The 21,245-nt window shown below is 38.0% G+C and overlaps 1 protein-coding gene across 3 annotated transcripts in view; it reads right to left on the bottom strand.

Annotated features, from left to right (window-relative positions):
• Positions 1 to 21,245, bottom strand: part of nkx1.2lb (NK1 transcription factor related 2-like,b) — a 76,080-nt gene that overhangs the window by 34,017 nt on the left and 20,818 nt on the right. For 2 of the 3 annotated variants that reach the window (XM_057849528.1, XM_057849529.1), the window contains exons 2-4: positions 17,320 to 17,447; positions 1,019 to 1,148; positions 608 to 898 (exon numbers count right to left, since the gene is read on the bottom strand). In XM_057849528.1, the coding sequence (XP_057705511.1) occupies positions 608 to 898; positions 1,019 to 1,048 (321 nt within the window). In that variant the 5' untranslated portion in view covers positions 1,049 to 1,148; positions 17,320 to 17,447. Of the gene's footprint in view, positions 1 to 607; positions 899 to 1,018; positions 1,149 to 13,861; positions 13,875 to 17,319; positions 17,448 to 21,245 lie in introns of those variants that run through there. The other variant, XM_057849530.1, reaches the window with a different exon arrangement.

The following is a 21,245-nucleotide window of genomic DNA, read 5'->3' as shown; positions in this document are numbered from 1 at the left end:
AACGCAATTAAAACCTAATATATTACGTATAGACACGCATAGCAGCGTTAACATTGTGCAATATAAATGATTTTGGAGACATTTTCACCCCCATTACAACGTTGAAATTGGCTTGCGACTATCCCCATTGTAACAACAATGAAGGACATGATATCATAACTATTTGTGGATGAGGAACAGAAATAATGATAAATATCGCCGCCATTTTTCAATGAGCTATGTGACGTGAAGTATTCCAGTAAGTACTTGACAATGGACATGTTTGCTTCCAGGCATTATTAATTGCATCCAACAATAATAATTACGGGTGGTCTGTTTCATGAGACCACACTTGTTTCATTTATGCACATTATACCTGATGAACAAACCGTTCAGTCACAACTGCAATATGAAAATCTAAAAATTTCCATGGAAATTATTTTACTTCTTAAACTTGCGAAGTATGCGTCAACAGCCGTCACGGCAAGTCACTTGTTTACTCGTTAAAAAAAAAAAAAAAAAAAAAATACACAGTGTTGAGTTAAAAAGAAAAAAGAAAACAACAACAACAACAACAAAAAACATCATAATCGTCATCATCAACACATTTTCAGAAATGAGATGATACCTGCTGTGGTGGTGCTAAGACTGGGTTCGTCGGTAGAGGTTCTGAATGGTTCCGCATGTCTCTGATCCCGGATAGCGCACTGGAGAACATCCGTTTGTCATCCTGAGCTGCTCCATTTAGTGTGTCCAATTGATCCGGGCTGAGTACGGGCTGGAGCGATTCCTCATTAGAGCCCGGTACTGGTTGTTCTTTAGTCATGGAAGCCTGGAATCCTGCAGCGGCACCCCCTCGATTCATCACGGTCCCCCCCGATTCCTGTTCCGCTATGTCCCGGTTCATGACTTTACTCTTCTTGTGCCATATATTAAGATGCAGATTAAAAAAAAAAAAGAAGTAGCTCAGATCAAGCAGTGCAAAAGCAATTCAATGTTATGCATATCAAATAAAGTAGCCAATCAGCTACTCTCTTACAAAAAGGTGGTCGGTGAGTCCAGTCGACATCCAGAGTTTTAAGACTATTCAAGTTTTCCATAGAAAATGGAAGGACTTTAGTAGTTTCTTCTATGTTTTGTCTTCCGCAGCCATCGCCATGTATCATCCGCTGAGGACGGAGCACCTATTCACTTGTCAAAACACTGCGCTCACAGCACTCTGTACCTCGAGCTCTGTGTGATCTCTGTGCGTTTGTCGCCGTGTTTTGCGCTTGTCCCAGAAGCCTGACAACATTCGAGCACCCCCGCCCCCTCCCACCACACACACTTATCATCCTTACCCCACCTCCCCGGTCGGTTTGGTGAAGTCAGGCTGGATACCCCTCCCGCAGCTCGAGCTGCGACTGATGCCTTTTTGTGGTCTCTCTACGGAATGAACGGAGCTGTAATTTAACCAATTCCTAATTCACCTCGGCTGACTCATAAAAGTCTATACACATTGAATGGACATGTTCTACATATTTGGGCTTGATAACTTGAGGACCACCGGGGAGAAAAAAAAGATCCCTTCAAATGAATGGATACTGGCATATGTAGCTTTACTTTGATAAATGGGGGGGGGGGGGGGGGGGGGGGGGGGGGAGTTACAGTTAAATTACCAACAAATCACAGATTAAAAAAAAAAAAAAAAACTTGTATTTTAATGGTTGATTTAAGCGATGACTTTTTGCAATTCTTTTAAATAGCGAATCGCGGTAGAAAATGAATGACTATTGTAATTTATTATTCAGTTAACTTAAAAGCTACAATAAAACTGAAACAATTTACTGTTTTGTTATGGGGTTTTTTTCACAGTACAATTCTGGCAGGCTGTGAATACCGGTCCGGATCGCCATTCCGGTATAAAATTCGGGGGCGGAACGGTGCTTTCATCCTAAAAATATGACGGAAACTGTCAAACCTCCAAAACTGCCGGGGTGCCACACATGCATCTCCAAGGAGAAAACAAAATACTAACGTCAGATTTATATGCGCATATCTATGTATTCCACGAAGTTCTCCCAGCGTGTGTATCTGACTAGTCGCGTCGATATGCGCATGCGCGCTGCAAACTACCCTGGACCCTTTTTTCCGTTCAGTTGACTGACATACTGACATGTGATCAGCGTTAGTTAGCTCTGATTGGTTCAAATGCACGTTTAAAAAGGTTGTTTAATGAATGTGATAAAAAAAAAGGTAATGCAACAGAAAATTGATCAGATCTTTAAGAGAAAGGAAGGAGTTGAAGAGGCTTATTTTATTTGCTCTGATGAGTAGATTCAGAACATTTTCAATGTTATAATCAATGACCCCAGAAATAATGAACAAAAAAATTAAAAAGCTGTATGTGGTTCTTAAAAATAATCTAATACTTAAAAAAAACAGAAAACATTTTTTTTTGTATATGTTCTCTAATTTGTTGCATAAATGATACATTAAGCATTACATGCAGTTCTCGTGGTGTAACAAATAAAGTGAGATTGAACGCAATAATGTTTTACATACATGTTTTAATGTTTTTTAACTGCAATGAAGTCCAGAAATGCTGGTCTCAAATGTGCTACATTTGGCAATTGTTAATGTGCACTTTGGAATTTTTTTTTTTGTTCATTTACCTATGCTAGGCTACTTATTTATTTCCTTATAATTATATATATATATATAAATAAAAACTTTTAAAAAGCATTATTCTTTAAAATATATTCCATTTCACTGTGCATATTGTAGATCATGTTTACTTATTTTTGTTAATATATGTTACTTTTTTAAATAATATTTAAGTCAATGTTTAGATTATCATCCATTTTAATATGCTGTACATCCTAGTTTCTTAAGTAGTTCAAATTTAGGTTTTGCATTAAGATGTGAAGAAGGAAATGAGGGAAAATAAAAATAAGATGAGCACTGAGCCATCAGTGCCAGCGTGTCATCATCCCAGTGCCCGCTCATTCCACACAGCTCACCGTCATTCCAATCATTGAACATCAGGCCGAATAATACATCCACATTAATCCATATCATTCCAAATTATTGCATTCTAACATTGTAGAAATGTTTCCCAAAACATACCTCACTGTTAATATTTTCCTTTAATAGTTGAGCATATTTGAACATGTTTGCTTGTGGGAAAAAAAAAAAAAAATCGGCCTCATGCCCCCTTCCTGCCTCATAAGCGATATAAACTGGTTCGTAGCTACTTACTGACGGGACGCGGCTGATTCATAGGGGGCCTATCTCCATCAAAGCTGACCAAATGGAATCACAGACAAAGAGCTTTTTAAAATTTGTGTCAATAAATGCTTCAATCCCTGAATTCTTTATAGATATGGACGTAAAACAGTCTTGATCCTTGGTTAAAAGCAAAAAATACGTGCAGGTAGCAATTATTTTACCTAAATATTGCGAACTATGAGGCGAGTCAGTAAGGAAATTAGCGGCCGCCATATATAAACAAAGAGCTTTGTCCATTGAAAATTCTCGTGAATAAATGCTCAAATCCCTGAATTCTTTATAGATATGGACATAAAACAGTCTCAATTCTTGGTTAGAAGCAAAAAAACGGGCGGTTAGCATTTATTTTACGCAAATATTGCAAATTATGATCCCAATGCCATAGCAGTTAATTTTTCCCATTGATTTTTTTCACAACATTTCAAAATGCGTGCATGGTACGAAAAATATAATAATTAACTTGAATCCTCGAACAAATGACTCCCAAAAAATCCTTCCTGCTTGTATGCGGTACAGCTTTTGTACTTTTTCAACCTAAATCCGGCGATGGATACCTGCATGTGTTGACTAACTACGACCGACTGCGAATAACTCAAGTGGACTGTAGGATAGCCCCCTACTTGAAGGCGTTGCGCAGTGGCTGATGGCTGTGACCAGTCAATACAATTATGATGAATAATAATTTATATATCCGAATCTTTCACGTTTATAAGCATAAACCCAACAATGACGTAGCGCAGTCACGTGAACAGCTGGTGTATGTATGCACGACAACGGTCGGGGTGCACAATCTGCTCGGGGGGCTTGCGCCTGCTGATGACATCACAACACCGCTCGTGCAGCATTCGGGGAATGTGGGTGGTCAGACTTTTCCAACCTCCGACCAGGAACGAATTGGAAAGCCACTCAAACATGGAGATCCTACTCGCGAAATCGTGGGGAAAAAGTACTACTTCATGAAAAAGTACCACTACCACTTCTAATCTGACGTCACTCGACAAAATGGAGCTCAAGACAACGTATTGATCACACAATTACCAAGTTAAATTAAGTTTGTATTTTTTCTCAGACAATAAATTAGCTTAATGAATTGATATTTTTACATTGCATTTCAGCAAGGATGTAACTAAAGAAGGCAGTTACAGTGTGTGCAATTCATCTCAACTGTAATTTTTCCTCCACTTTTCGATCGCTTATGAAAAGGCTGGTTTGCTGGAGGTCAAAATGTCTTTAAATGGCCAAAAAAAAAAAACAACTAATTGTTGCTTTCAATCATCTTTGTTGTTTACATTCGCTTGGAACGCTTTGAGGTCGCAACTGAGTGGGATAAGTGCGACTTCCCACCCTCCTCAAATGCAGCAAAAGTGTTCGGGTTGTTTTTTTTTAAAATTGTGTCAATAATGGAAGATTTATATGAAGAAAATGTTCATTCTTTAAAGAAAGGAACATACAGCGTCAGTACTGATGTCAAAAGCAAACAATTAATAAATAATAAAATAAAATAACAAACCATAAGACGTTAAAAGGACCCAAGGTTAAAAGCCAGGGAAATGAAACTGACTTTTTTAAAAACTAGTTTTAGAGATGGACAGTTATCTCTGAGCCTCTGAGACTCCCAATTTGGCCAACTTTCAAAATTGTCCGATATGCATGTGTGATACATCATTGGAAAGCTTAAAATCTCAATTTTCTGGGGGAAGAAACATTTTGAACAGGAGGGCATTCAATTTAAAAAAAAATTTTTTTTAACAGCAAAACCCTAACTGGAGCTGAGAGCACGCGAGAGTAGAATTAAAGACGCCATGATTTTAATGAGATATTGTCGCGTACTTACCTCTTTTTGATCCAAAAACTCCATGTAGCATGTATCACCGAGTGTCAAGACACAGCTGTGAATGGCCACAGCCGGATTTTTTTAGGGATTTTATGGGTGAAACATGGCAATATAACAAGTGTCGCAATGCAGAAATCGCAGACATCAAGGAGTGGTCGAGATGTTCATTTTCATATATTTAAACTTTTAAACGTTTTTTTTTTTTTCCATTTTTTCTTTGTTTGGATCGATTATTTATCATCAAAAATATTGGGGAAAATGCAACACTAACACACACAAAAAAAATACAATCAAGCGATAGTTATGAGGAGCTATCTGTGACTTATTTACAGACGCAAATTTGTTTAAAAATTTAAAATATGCGAGTGAATAGTTTTTGAAAGTCGTTTTTTTTTAAACGAAATATTAAACATTAATTAATGATTCTAATTTATAAATTAATAATAAATGAAGTACATTTCAAGTAATAAATATGATTACTTACCTTCTTTTTATGGCTAGGTTGAAACAAAAGCGGTTGCATGGTGTCTGTAAATGGGGGTTTCCAGGGTAAAACGGACAAATTAAAAATTGTTCGGGGGCTTAATGCGCTATGAATCTGCTATGGCAGCATATAGACATATTGTTCTATCTAACACAACAGTTCTTTTGGCTTAAAATACAGCAGTTTATTTTAAAGAGAGGTGCAAGAGCAGAAACTGCTTTTTCGGTCGGTCTGTGTCTGTGTTTTCCGCCATATATATAGTGTGTTATACGTTAAATATTTCTGCATGAGCTTCAATAGTAGACTGGTGTGAAATATGAATCAACTTCAGTCAAGAATAATTTGAAGTTTTGATTTGCTTTTTGAAATTTAGATTTGTGGATATGAAATGTTCCCAACAATATATAAAGATTCAAAAGTGTAACGCAGGGTACAAGGAGACATACAACCATTCATGCACACACTCATACCCATGGACAATTTATAGTGTTCAATCAGCCTACCATGCATGTTTTTGGGATGTGAGAGAAAACCAGAATTCCTGGAAGAAACCCACGCAGGTAAGGGGAGAACATGCAAACCCCACACAGGAAGGCTGAAGCCTGGTATTGAACCCTTCATCTCAGAACTACGAGGCGGACGTGCTAACCACTCAGCCACCGTGCCACCTATTTTTTAATCTTTGGATTCAAATACAATAATAATTGTTTTCCCATTTAATACTATCTTTTGTTTGGTTTTACACATGATATATTTTTCAAGTTCAATCCAAAATTTAGCACTAGGCCCCCGAGCATATTGTGCAAACCCAAGTAGATTCTGTACCTACACCTGTAGTAATCGGGTAGCCGTACTGTGCATGCGTGTTAAAATTCTTCTTGCAATCAATTTTCAGGTGCATACTACCACCTAATGTACAAAATGTGCAGCACCCATTCCTCCACCCTTACAATCTACACATCAATTTAATGTCTTTCAAGAATTTAAAAAGTGCTTTCCTTATATAAAAATATCTAACTGTCTCAGAGACCATTCACTCTGTTAAAATTAAAACCAAAACCTTTATTTAAACATTAGACTTTGTGATGTATAACGTACAAGGTTTTTCAGATATACCATAGCTTAACTAGCCTTTTTAGTTAGTCTTTGACTAGAAATATGTCAGAAACAGTGTTATTGTAAAAATGTACCATGGCTTCAGAGTCCTAAATTTTCATATTTGAGTATTTGCCGATGACGTAACCCAAATTTCCATGTTAGTAAGTACCCCTATATTCCCTCTACATCTCAAAATAACTATCCAAAAGCATGTATTATACGTCATATCTGGTTGAAGTGGGAAGTCTTGGCTTTCCTGCTAAAGCTGCTGCCCCCGCGAACTGACTAAGCGGTAGATGATGGCTGGATGGATTAATAAGATAAAGCAAAAAAATATAAGATACTGTGAGGTACATTGTGTTAAATGCTATTATAGTCAATGATATTCGGGCTTTACTCACGAGTGAGTTGCCTTGCTGAGAGAAAAGGGCGCTGTACAAAGAGTAGAGAGGCAAGAGAGAGGGATATCATGACCACTCAGGATGCCACCGTCGCCTCTCTCAATGCGAGCCTGCCGTCCGAACTAAAAAAAAAATTGATTGGGACTCGCAAGAGGAGTCGGCGCCGGGGGAGAAGCAGAAACAGCATCAGAACAAGGAAGCGGCAGAAAGGAATTGCAGGACGGCGGTGATGCTGCTGGGGGAGGTGGGGGATCCTGACATGAAGAACGGCAACAGGAACCAGGTACTATTTACGGGACTTAAAAATGACGGACGAGACTCCGGCGTCATAAAGTTGAAATCATGCAGGTTGGGTACGTTGTGACCTGGGGACTAGCTGCATACCGTGATTTCCGCTACTTTTTTCCCCCTCATTTTTTAATCCTGCAGTTTATAATGCAGTGCGGCTTATTTGTTAATTTATTTGGGTTAATAAGTGTAACTTTATTTGACAGCAGCATCATAAGACTTCCATAAGACCATCATAATTATGACATGACATTATCATTGGCATTAATAAATGCTTATGACAGATGTCATTAAGTGTCATTCGGCAAATTATGTCACTAAGTCCATTTATGTCCAGCTTGGATCTTTTACATCCATTCAAAAGGGAGATAATTTGCCGGATGACACATGTCATAATTATGATGGTGTTATGACAGTCTGATGGCACCACTGAAAATAAAGTGTTACCAAATTCCATAACTAGTAATTAATGAAACAACTAGAACAGTACGTGAAGAAATACTTAGCACAGAACATGAATTTTGATTTATTTACATCTAACTACTGTAATGCATGCTAGGAGGCATGTTGGATGACAACAGTGTTGACAGCAGTTAGCAGCAGAGGTTGACAGACTCCCCCAAGAGAACAGTGTTGGCTATATTAGGCTTCTTAAGGCAATGAAACTTTGTAGCCTATTGGTTCAAAGCTTCATGATGGTTCATTTGGTCTTATAACAGTCTTATGATGCCGCCATCAAATAAAGTGTTACCGGTTGATATCTGGTTGATATAATGTATTGGTGTAAATATTGATAGATTGACTACAGTAAGGACAGCTTCGGTTTATAGTCCAGTGCGGCCTATCTGTGAACAAATGCCGTTTTTTGTGTCAAATTTGGTGAGTGGCGGCTTATAGTCAGGTGCACCTTATAGTGTGAAAATTTCTGTAGTTTATGTTCTACACATATTCTAGTACATTAAAACGGTTTCAACATTTAAAGACCTCATTGATGTTGGTCCCCCATCAGACGCAAATTTATGGAATAATTATGTCATTTGTTTGTGCTTGGTTTGTGCTGAAAAAATATCTCATGGAATTTCTCAAAAACAATAGCAGCACAAACACTTTTTTTTCCAGCACAAACGAATGACACAATTTTTCTATAAATTTGCGTCTGATTGGGGGGCCAAGTTCACGGACCATTTGAGGCATACTTCTATCACATAATCACTGGATGTATTCTTTTTTTTTTTTTTTTTTAAATATCACCCCCCCCCCCCCCAAAAAAATGGAAAGAAAAATGTATTTTTTTTCTCTAACACATACTTATCTATATTGCCGTCATCGCTCGAGCAAAAAATGGCATCGGTTCGCGCATGCGCAGTAGCAATTCGTCACAATCCGGTAGCCCGTCACGATCGGGTGGTAACACCCCCCAACTAGATGGTGCACAAGACAACAGCTTAGCTTGCCCATGCTGACGACAACTATAACATTGGATTATCTTAATGAACAAAATTAAGGTTAGTCATTTAATCAAGTTGAGTCAAATGAATAGGCTAACTAAAATTCTGCTGTCGTATTCACTCAAATTTGGTCCCTTTATGACCCAGTAATTTGTTTAAAATGAATTGCAAGTGGATTATTTTTTTCCCCTACTGATTTTATTATGTATAACAACAACTACACAGTGAATGGAGAAGTTAGTGGTAGTAAATCTCAATCGGCTTTGAGTTGCAGTCAAGTGGAATTGTGTTAGTTGATGCCTTTTGGAATTATCAAGTGCTTTGCAGTGTTTATTGATGAGCAATTTGAAATGATGTGTAGCTGATGTGTTGCCTCCAGAGGTTTATTTGTGCATCTCCAGGCGAAGAGCCCTTATCTTTAATGCTGATTCCAGAGCAAGGCCTCTCCCCAAAACTCAATTACGGACGAATAAAGCTGTTAATGTCCCCTCTGCAGTGAAATATTGATTCCTAATCCTTGGCAGTCATTATTATGCCAGAAAGTAATAGACCACAGAATTGGATTTTGATTTAACACATGACGTGTTTATTCTAATGCTGGGATCTTAACATTCCAGTGACTTTTAACCACAGAACGGAGGGGAGGGGGTGTCGTGATGAAGGACATAACCACACATTACTGTATACTGTTGCACAAGAAAGGAACTAAAAAAAAAGTTGACATGTCTCTCTTCTCACCCTGCTTTTCTTATACGCGTCACCATGTCTAGGTAATTGCTTTGCTCAGCGAACCTTAAGCAGGAAGAAATTAAAAGTTGGGCGAAATAATTGAATGGAACACTGACATCTGATTAGCCAGTTAGGGATATCTGTAGCCATCATGGAGTCTTTTTTTTTTTTTGGGGGGGGGGGGGGGGGGGGGGTGAATTCTGCTTTGACCTGGGAGTTGTATAGCAAAATGGATTACAAATGAGATTAGATGAAATTCGATCAGATCAAATCAGATCACACAGACAGACAGACAGACAGACAGGGTTACATTTTCTAGTGCTATGTATCATTTTATTTCCTGTTTCATTTCTTTTTAAATATTCATTTTCTAGTTTTATTTCTATTTCCTGTTTGAATGGTTTTTGTTTTTTATATTTTTTGTGATTTAGTGGGATTTTTACTTATAATTTTATCTCTTTTTCATGTGATGTAAAGCACTTCGAATTGCCTTGGGTTGAACTGTGCTATACAAATAAATTTTCCTTGCCGTGCGCTTGCACTGCCGAGGGCAGACTTGTCACATCGGCGCCAGGGGGCGCACATATGCAAAGATGTTGCTGACGCTGATCTACTCCGAGTAGGATGTATTGCCACAAAAATACAGTATAGTCAATTTTTTTAAAGAATAAATTCTGCAAATAGCTAAATCTGAGTTGAAAATAATAATAGCAGTGGTGTAATGTTCAAACCATTAACTGACTTGTCACAAGCGCAAAGTAGTGTAGTAAAGTAATTCAATATTTTAAGCACATACGTGTCTGTCTACTTAATTGAATCATAATTAGAAGTAATTGTACTCCCTTTAGCACCCAGGACAAATACAAAACGAACTACAGGCGAGGAACGGAGGGAGGCAGTGAGAGAGGCAGTGTCTGTGTCGTGACTAATAATTCTCATTAAGGTTAATGAGCTCGCTGTAACCCCTCTTTATTAAATTAATTGCAGACTGTAAAGAATCTTAATTACTACAATCACAGTTACAGCTTGAGCTACCAAATTGGATATGAGTGACTGCAGTGAGATGAATAGCCTTTTATTTAGATCTCCCTACATATGAAACAATGCTTTACTGAGGCAAAATGTACAGTGTTGTACTCTGCATAGCCAGGAGATCCAAATGCCTCCTTCAGCAAGTCAGAATTTTTACATTCAAAATTAAAATTTAACAGCTACCACGATTTCCTTCCAGTAATAATTTTTACACATTAACTTTGGTGCGGCTACCTAGGGTTGCCAACTGTCCCTTGAAAAATGGAATCACCTGGTTTTCAGGAACAAAAGTATGCATCCCTTAATGAGCTTTCAAGGGACGCCTTTTGTCCCTTATTATCATCAAACTCGAAAATAGTGTCTTATTTGTAGAATGAACGAATACTGGTATGGTGCTTTACAAGAATATGCTGGAAAACACATTCCCCTACATATCCTGCTTTTTGATCAGTGAGCTGATGGAACAATGACGATACGAATTTCCACTTCTCTCATTGGTCAAGGTATTGTCGCCCATAAGGTGATTTAGGCAACCGCCTAAGGGCGCCCCAGCGTCCAAAAAGGCGTCAAGAAAAAAATTCAAATAAAATTTGATGATAGCAGTATTCAAAAAATTATACGAAACATTAAAACAAAATAACAGCAAAACCGTTCATAATAAGTCTTTAAATAATAATGAAATCATTTTTCTAGTGTGCCTTCAGCCCGTTTCACTTTTTCCTGTGATGAGATAATTTCACTACAGACCCTCGTCTCACTCACCACCCAGCAGACCAGCGAGCTACCTGAAGGTGCTTTTTTTAGCCTCCGCAATTGAGCGACATTACGGTGACAAGTCAACTTTATGAAAAGACAAAAGCCCTCCGGGACCGAGAACAAAAAGAGAGAAGACAGCAAAGACGCGAAGAAAACCAGAAGTTTGTTGTGATGATTTTTTTTTCAACAGCATAAGCACGTAGATTTAGCGCAACTGCAAGCTAGCGGCTATTTACATAGAGCTTATATGACTTAGAGCTAAAGCAAAATTATACTGTATCATTAGCCAGGCTTTTGTTTTAGAAATATTTTCAGTAATCAGCCAGCTGTGGATTAGTATTAGTTAAATTTACTCCCCCTCCAATTTTAGAGAAATTTGAACAAAGTGTATGGGAGACAATCGTCTTGCTTATTTTCATGTGATGTGAACCACTTTTACCGTGTGTTAAATTGTGCTTTTCAAATACATTTGCCTTGCCTAAAGGTGCCAAGGTTAATTAAATAAATACACCATTAAATATGGAATTACCGTAATAATTTCCAAGTTCTGTGGTATGGGGGACTAAAAGTGCCACGGATTTAAATGCAAACATTTGTTATTAAATGTGTCATTAATTCATTAAAATGGCGATCACGTTCATGTAAAAACATATTCAATTTATTTATTTGTTTTGCTATCATATATTATTTAATTCATTATTATTGGATAGTCCTGTGTAGTTGACGTGCTTCAAGACTTTATTTTCGTTTAAATACGCCCATCAAAGATAGTGGCCGGAGCCAATAGACAGGTACAGTAGGCTGCAAGAATATAGGCGCTATTATGGTTATGTCATGCTGGTTTCACAATCAACAGCTATTTGACTAATATAATGTAACATTCCACTTTCTTTTCTTTGTAGATGCTCTTCTGAAATATTTTCCTTCTACCTCTGTACATCCTGGGTTATCTTTTACAGCGAACTTATCCACATCAGCACCAAGTCCAAGCCCACCAAGTCCAGGAAAGAAGTGCACCTTCCAAAACAACTGTCATATGAAAGTGCAATAGATGCTTTTGCAGCAGTGAACCCAAGGTGAGTAAGGTTAGGCTATAGGTCAAGGTAAAAAAAAAAAAAAAAAAGTTTCATTTTAAAGTGTTCTGTGTGCCTTTATATAGGTTTGTGTGGGTGGGTGTTAATCATATTGTAATAATACTTCTAGTTTATTTAATGCATTTGTTTTTGAAGTTTTTTTTATTGGTGCTTTTGAATAGTTATTACAGTATTTTTCTTTTCATTTATGCACTTGTTCGTTGTCTTTTTTATTTAGAGCTGTCAAATGATTAAATTTTTTAATCGAGTTAATTACAGCTTAAAAATTAATTAATCGTAATTAATCGCAATTCAAACCATCTATAAAATATGCCATATTTTTCTGTAAATTATTGTTGGAATGGAAAGATAAGACACAAGACGGATATATACATTCAACATACTGTACATAAGTACTGTATTTGTTTATTATAACAATAAATCAACAAGATGGCATTAACATTAACATTCTGTTAAAGGGATCCATGGATAGAAAGACTTGTAGTTCTTAGAAGATAAATGTTTGAACAAGTTATAGAAATTTTATATTAAAACCCCTCTTCATGTTTTCGTTTTAATAAATTTGTAAAATTTTCAACCAAAAAATAAACTAGTAGCTCGCCATTGTTGATGTCAATAATTACACCATGCTCACTCATGGTGTAACACATAAGATCAGTTGGACCCAAGCGCCAGCAGAGGGCGCCAAACACCCAAAAACAAGTAACAAGCGAACATTAAACTGTGTTGTCATTTTAATCTGTTTGAGTGGGGCATGTGCGTTAATTGCGTCAAATATAGAGAAGAGATGATGTGCTTTTTCAATGTGAGTGTTTAAATATATGTGGTGAAAATGAGGGGGGTGGCAACAAATCTGTTGCGTAGGGTACCAAATTGGTCAGGAACAGGCCTGTTGTCGCTCATGGAAGACAACATAAGATTTAAAAAAAAAAAAAAAAAAAAAAACATTTTGAAAATACGGCCAAACACACAGACATAAAGGCCGAGGTCCTTGAGCGTCAAATTATGCAATTTTAAATTTAGCAGGACGGATTTAATTTTAGTATATTTGTATTAAAAATACATTTCTGATGATTACTTTTTCCCATGTGCTTATATAACTCAAATATGTACCTAATTTAGTTTTGAGTAAAATTATTACATTATAATTATAACAACAACAAAAAAATCACTTTTCACTGACAAAAAAATAATTAAAGGGTGACGGTGCTCTACCAATGAGGTGTCCCTTATTTTTTCAGGGAATTGGCAACCCGAGGTGCGGCATTCGTAAAAGCTGCTAATGCGAAAAGCAAAAGGAACATTTTGCCACTTTTAGCTTTGAACAATGTTTAAAAACCTGGTGTAAATATTTGAGTAACTTTGTTGTTGTTGTTGTTTTTGCATATTTACAACAATATCTATCAGTTTAAATAGTTAAAGTAGAAAGATAGTCTCTCGACACTCACGAATCTCGCTGCGGGTGGGTGGTCACGTTGTTCAACTGGGGGTGAATAGTTCCAAGCACAAGCAGCGCTGTCATGGTTTTCTATGGAACTGACAGCGGTGATTGCGACATTTATGGTAAAAATATATAAAATCACTTATCTAAGTACTGTACATGTTTGGTTATGTCATTGCATTATAATACACTGTATCTGTAAATACTAGTTTTACATTTGCAATGTTAAGGTGACAACGGAAAACTATGTAAACTGTGACGCAGAAAGGAACCCCAACCCATGTTGTGGAGGGAAAGTTTCATGTTTGGGTTAGCATGAAAAATCAACTTTCACATTCAAATTGAAGATGATCGAAGTTTTCCATTTTTCTCAACAAGATTACTGTTTTTCCAGAGAATGTCTGGATTTCCTTGATTCCATTACCTGTGGTAATATATCAACGAATAACAACTCATTACCCATCGATAAAGAAAACCATATTTTACATTTTCATTGAACAATTGGTGAAATTGGTGTCATAGTTCATTTTTTACACCTGGGATTTTATAGATCAGTGGGGTGTGATGGTTGGTTGTGCAGCATTTGGATGCATCAATCGGTCATAAAAGTGCTGTCGTACGTATTGTATCCTCAAGGACCAAGAGCAGCAGAAAAAATTGATGGTAATGGTAAGCCGTGGGCTCAGTGGCCACAGACAGCAATCACCATCAGCAAGCACTAACAGCTGTTCCAAGCACAAGCATTGGCATGATGTGCATCATGAAAATATAATATGTATACATGAATATATATATATACCACTAGTACACATTAAATTAGTTTTCTATTAAATAAATAAATTAATTAATTATTATAAATACCGAACCCTTTTTTAATCAAACACATCTCTAATATATATATCAAACATTGTGAAGTAAAGAATACAGGTTGTCATGCATTAACTTCCTCTAAGCTTAAGAATTGAGCTAACTAGCACATGAAAGGTGGTCGTCTACAAATACTCACGAAAACAAATAGGTGTATGTGTCACAAAGGGCCTCTGAAAGAGTTGACGATTTAAAAGCGGTAGTGATTTAATCAATTTATCCCTGGCGATAACTTCCCAGTTAGATGAGTCAGCTTAAAAAGTAGGAGAAAATCGCTCATCATATATACTGTATAGCATTACGCCATGCACATACAAATAAAGCTCAACCTGTACATTATAAAGCGCCTCTGATTAAATGCAGATAATTGAAAATTGAAAAGGGGTAGTTTTACCGAATATATTTGACAGTTAGCCATTCAAATGAATGGGGTCCGCCCTCATCAAAGCCATGTTTGGAACTATTCGAGGCTGCGTATGTATTTCTGTAAATCCATCTATGGTCTTTTTCTTGTGTCAGCGTGTGCTATCTTTATTAATCACATAGCTAGTGTGTGTTCTTGAATAGATAGCCCTGTTTTACTGTGTAAACTGTAAAGTTAGTATAAGCTATGCTGAGCAGTGGCGGTTGTAGGACTTTTAGGAAACAGGGTCGCTGACGTTCAGTGGGTGTGATTGCTTTGCGGATCTGGCAAGCTGAGGCTGGATCCGGCACGGCGTCACCTGCAATTGGTGTATAGATACACAACCATTCTTGCACACACTCACACCGACTGATAATTTGGAGTGTTCAATGAGCATACAATGCACATTTTTTTTGGGTCGTGGCAGGAACCCGGAGAAAACCCACACGCCACCTTCATAATGTGAATTATTTTTAAACAAATTATTCAATGCTTCATTCAGTGAGTCCACTAAAAATTCACTCATGCTTTGACGTTACCAATGCCGAGAACAGCCTCTCACTTACACAATGAATGAGCTGGCACAGTACACTTCAGACTGGGCTGCAAGTTCAAAGAGCAGCTGAAGAGCTTTTCGGATTTCGGTGTAATTTTACAAATTTAAACTTTGGACGAGTTCGTCAAAACTACCATGTAATTTTTAACACGTAACTGCGAGGATAATTTGCGTTTTTTTGGTAATGTGAGTTTTGAGACAGCGAATGATGCATTCCGTTTTGTGCATTTGTGCCTTTGATTGTAAAGCTCCCCAGTCTTCTCTGGCCAGATCAAAGTGTAGTACCAAATGCCAGCTGCATTGATGACCAAGAAAAACAGTTTGGTCACACTGATTAGCAGGATGAAGGGTGAGAGAATGTGGCACTGTACGAGCACGAAGCAGAAAAACAAGTTTGTGTGTTAAAAAAAATATATATATATCGCACGTCCTTGCGATGCGACTATCCACGCAACACGATGACGATGTTAAAAAATAAAGCGTTCAGGCCTACTACTAGAAACAACATTCTCTCTCACTTCAGAAAAGGATTCACTGATTGCCATGCTTTGTGCTAAAATGGGTATATACCCCACTCAGCAACGTCACACAATGACATGTTGCTGTATCCGGCCGCCATATTGTCCGTCATTGTTTATCTGTATTCTCACTGGTTTCAATTTGTCGTGCAATTTATAGTGCAATTCATGGAAGTACTGGTGCTTTCAGACGCTGTAAACTCATTGGATGCGTTGCATAAAAGGCGTTATGTGAAAAAGCTTCAGTCTATCCATTCGCCAGATCCATATTTGATGCCTAAATCGATATTTTTCGACCCGCTGTCTTCGCCGTCTCTGCCTGACATCTGCTACCCTGATATCTACAACTATCTTGTCCACAGAAACTCAGCCTATTCTCACGAAACTTTGAAAAACTTTAAGAGCAGCACTCTAAGCAACATTACCCCGTGTGACCCTTGACTTCCAATTTTCTAAAATGGCGACAATAAAAAAAAAAAAAAAAAAAAGTTGCCTGCGATGGCCGACGCTTCAAGGATAGGTGGATATTGGACTATTTCTTCAATAAAATATGCAACATCAGTGTCTGCCTCATTTGCAAAGAGACAGTCGCTGTTTTCAAAGAGTTCGATGTGACGCGATATTACTAAACAAGACACGCTGACATGTACAACATTACAGGGAAGATACGCAGCAAGAAATTATAGCAACTTGAAGCTAATTTAATTTCACAGCAGCAGTATTTCGCAAGAGCCCGAGTGTCGAAAGAGAACGCCACAAAGGCGAGTGTTGAAATTATGAATTAAAAAAAAAATAATAAAGCAAATGTGACACACAGAAGGGCTTGCTAAAATTTGTTTGAATATATTGTTCTACGTAAATCAGCCACACCAAATCTGGCCCGCTTTGCAAAAAGTTTGGACACCCCTGTTTAACTGATGATCCGGAGACGAGGCCAGCTTCCTTCACTTGGTACCAGCTAAATATTATTCAAAAAATAATGATGGTGGAAGAAATAAACATCTTGAATTTTAAACTGTATGTTGACGGCGATTAGCCTCGCAATGATCTTAATTGTGGTTGTCAGCCCAAAACCCTCTAAATATATATTAAAAGCATCTTACCAGATATAAAATGACTACTACATAATCTGTGGTGATCATTTGGTGCCCAGTTTTCTCGTCGAATTGCAGCAGCCCATCTCGCTCTCCTCTCCGGGTCTCTCGGATTACGGTAGAACTTCACGTCTCTCCGTCGATCTTCTCTGTTACTGCAACCAACCGCCACACACGCCTTCACCATTTTGATTATTAATGTTAATGAGCAGAAAAACATGCCATATTAGGAGGAATTTACGTAGCGGTAATGCGCAAACACGACGAGCTGACGGACAATATGGCGCGGAGGCGTGGTTGTGACGACATGTGAGTGGGGTCTATAGGGGCACTTATTAGAGGTGGGGGCAGTGCCCCTGTGACCCCACCTCTAACACCGCCACTAATGCTAAGTACAGGGTCCTTACTGGTCCTTGAAATCATTGAAAATATTCGGATTTTACTGTCATGTTTTCAAGGTTTGAAAAATCCCAACATTTTGCAAAAAGTCATTGAAAATGCTTGGAAGTGTAAGGCACATAATAAATATAATCTTGCTTCAATAAAATGTAATTAGTTACAGTTACAAATTACTTCTCACAAAAAGTAGTTGAGTTAGTAACTCAGTTATCTCAATTTAACAATAATTTGTTACCCAGCAAAGTGACTGATATTACCTTTCATCTTCTACACGTTATTACATTTTACATTGTATAACATCTTCCGTTCTATACTTCCATTTTCTCACTTTTAATGTTTAAATGTTTTAAATGATTGTACGGCGGGCGACCTTGAGTGCCAGAAAGGCACCGTCAAATAAAATGTATTATTATTATTATTATTAATTTTCATATCAAATATGTTTATATTAACTGATTGAAGAATATAGACAATATATACAGTATTTTAGAACATTTAGTAGTTATCTGGATAAAATATGTTAGTCTATGTAGAAATACAAAAGTTAACTGACCATGAACCATTACAAATCTCAAACTGTATGTTCGGCGTACTGCACAATAAGCAGAACATTATCCTTAAGCATTCTGAAAAGCAACAATATTAAATATTGAAAATAATTCAAGTACAAAAACCAACCCCCAAAAACGTAAACTTGGGTAAAGGACTTATCCCTGCCTTAAATTTCAATGAGCGCGAGGTAGTGCAGGTGTTCGAATTAATATCCAAAGCGCCACTGAGCATGCGCATGGTTGGCACCCCCCCCCCCCCCCCCCCCCCCCCAAAGGTTTATGCCAATCTGTTGTCGAGAAAAGTATGGAAGTTCTTCTCATCATGGCATGAGAAACTCATCTATGCTAGTATGCTCCATTTTTTGGGGGGGTAAAACATGTAGACTACACATGTCATATGTTCACATGATCATTACACATGTTAATGTGTTCTGATTAAAATGCAATGAAATGCATGTTTCTCCATTGCGAAGTGTTTATCTGGCAACCCAAATGGAGGGGATGTCGAAAGCTTCAGTGTTTTGATCCTGGTTGCAGTACCATATTTGGCCACCAATTTTACTTAGTTCACATTTAAAGATCAGACATTGTGATTTTGTGGATTTTTTTTCCTTCTCATCTTATCTTTATAATAGAAGTATACCTATGATTAAAATTTTTCGGTGGGAGAACTGGCGAAATTGGTAAATGACAAAATATTTCTTAGCCCAATGTACACATGCATGCATAAGACAGTTCCAGGGTTATGGCCATCACTGAGTGGAACTTTGCTGTGCCAAGTAAGGCAAGACCAGTTAAATAAATTTGCACAGCACAATTTAACACAAGAAAATTCCAAAAGTAATAGGTGACATCAAACTCAGCAAGACAAAAGTGAGAAATAGAAATTAAAACACAAATTCAAAAATTAGATATGTCACTTTAAATCATTGAGACAATTAAAAACAAAAATAATCACAACAGGAATTAGGGGGGAAATAATCACTGAACCGATGAAAGCAAATTCTTACAATTTGGAAAATAGGGGCAATTACATCTGAAAACGCTTTTGTAAACAATAGTGTTTTAACCCCTGATATAAAGGAGTTAACTTTTTGAGCACACTTCAGATACCTTCAGGTAATTTGTTCCAGAGGTGAGGCTCTAGTTTCATAAACACAAAGACTGTTCAACTGTGAGGGACGGAATCTAATACAAAAATCCAGAAAATCACGTTGTATGATTTTTAAATAATAAATTTGCATTTAATTGCATGAAATAAGTATTTGATACATCACAAAAATCAAACTTAATATTTGGTACAGAAACCTTTGTTTGCTATTACAGATACCAAACGTTTCCTGTAGTCCTTGACAAGGTTTGCACACACTGCAGCAGGGATTTTGGCCCACTCCTCCATGCAGATCTCCAGACCTTCTTCAGGTTTCGGGGCTGCTGCCGGGCAACACGGACTTTCAGCTCCCTCCATAGATTTTCTATCGGGTTCAGATCTGGTGACTGGCTAGGCCACTCCAGGACCTTAAGATGCTTCTTACGGAGCCACTCTTTAGTTGCCTTGGCTGTGTGCTTTGGGTCGTTGTCATGCTGGAAGACCCAGCCACGACCCATCTTCAGGGCAAGGAGGTTGTCAGCCAAGATCTGGCGATACATAGCCCCATCCATCCTCCCCTCAATACGGTGCAGTCGTCCTGTACCCTTGGCAGAGAAGCAGCCCCAAAAAATGATGTTTCCTCCTCCATGTTTCACGGTTGGGATGGTGTTCTTGGGGTTGTACTCATCCTTCTTTTTCCTCCAAACACGACGAGCCGAGTTTAGACCAAAAAGTTCCATTTTGGTCTCATCCGACCACATGACCTTCTCCCATTGCTCCTCTGGATCATCTAGATGGTCAGTGGCAAACTTCAGACATGTCTGGACATGCACTGGGTTCAGCAGCGGGACCTTGCGTGCGCTGTAGGATTTTAATCCATGACGGCGTAATGTGTTTCTGATGGTTTTCTTAGAGACTGTGGTTCCAGCTCTCTTCAGGTCATTGACCAGGTCCTGCCGTGTAGTTCTTGGCTGATCCCTCACCTTCCTCATGATCAGTGATGCCCCACGAGGTGAGATCTTACATTGAGCCCCAGAACGAGGCAGATTGATCCTCAACTTGAACTTCTTCCATTTTCTAATAATCGCTCCAACAGTTGTTACCTTCTCACCAAGCTGCTTGCTTATTTTCCTGTAGCCCATCACAGCGTTGTGCAGGTCTATTATTTTATCCCTGATGTCCTTACACTGCTCTTTGGTCTTGGCCATTGTGGAGAGGTTGGAGTGTGTTTGTTTGAGCATGTGAACAGGTGTCTTTTATACAGGTAACAAGTTCAGACAGGTGCAGTTACTTCCGGTAATGAGTGGAGAACAGGAGGGGTTCTTAAAAAAGAACTAAGAGCCGAAATATTTACTAGTTGGTAACGTATCAAATACTTACTTCATGCAGTTAAATACAAATTTATTATTTAAAAATTATACAATGTGATTTTCTGGATTTTTGTATTAGATTCCGTCCCTCACAGTTGAAGAGAACTTATGATAGAAATTACAGACCTCTACATGGCTTGCAAGTGGGAAAACCAGCAAAATCGGCAGTGTATCAAATACTTGTTCTCCCAACTGTAAGTGTTTAGTAGACAGGCAGTAATATTTTATAGTCTATCCTCTATAATCCTCTATAAGAATCCGAGCAAAACGACCCAAAGTACCCTGTCCTGTAATCAGCTGACAAGGGACGCGCTTTATCCTGTATTGTCATGAAAATTGAAAATCGTGTTTTAAAGCAACACTAGGTAACTTTTCAACATTTACAAAAACCTTTTTTACAATATTTGTGATAATATGTCGATTGACAACACCTCCGTTATGGCCCGAGGGGTCTGTATTTGCCTGGCAGGGCCAGACTGTTCTCCCTGTTTTTTTCAAACACTGAGAGAATAGTCTGGGACCCAGCCCATTAACGGCATCTCG

This window comes from Corythoichthys intestinalis, chromosome 11 (assembly GCF_030265065.1).
Source record: "Corythoichthys intestinalis isolate RoL2023-P3 chromosome 11, ASM3026506v1, whole genome shotgun sequence".
NCBI classification, from domain to species: domain Eukaryota; kingdom Metazoa; phylum Chordata; class Actinopteri; order Syngnathiformes; family Syngnathidae; genus Corythoichthys; species Corythoichthys intestinalis.
Note: the sequence above shows the minus strand (reverse complement) of the source record. Positions and strands in the feature narration are given on the sequence as shown.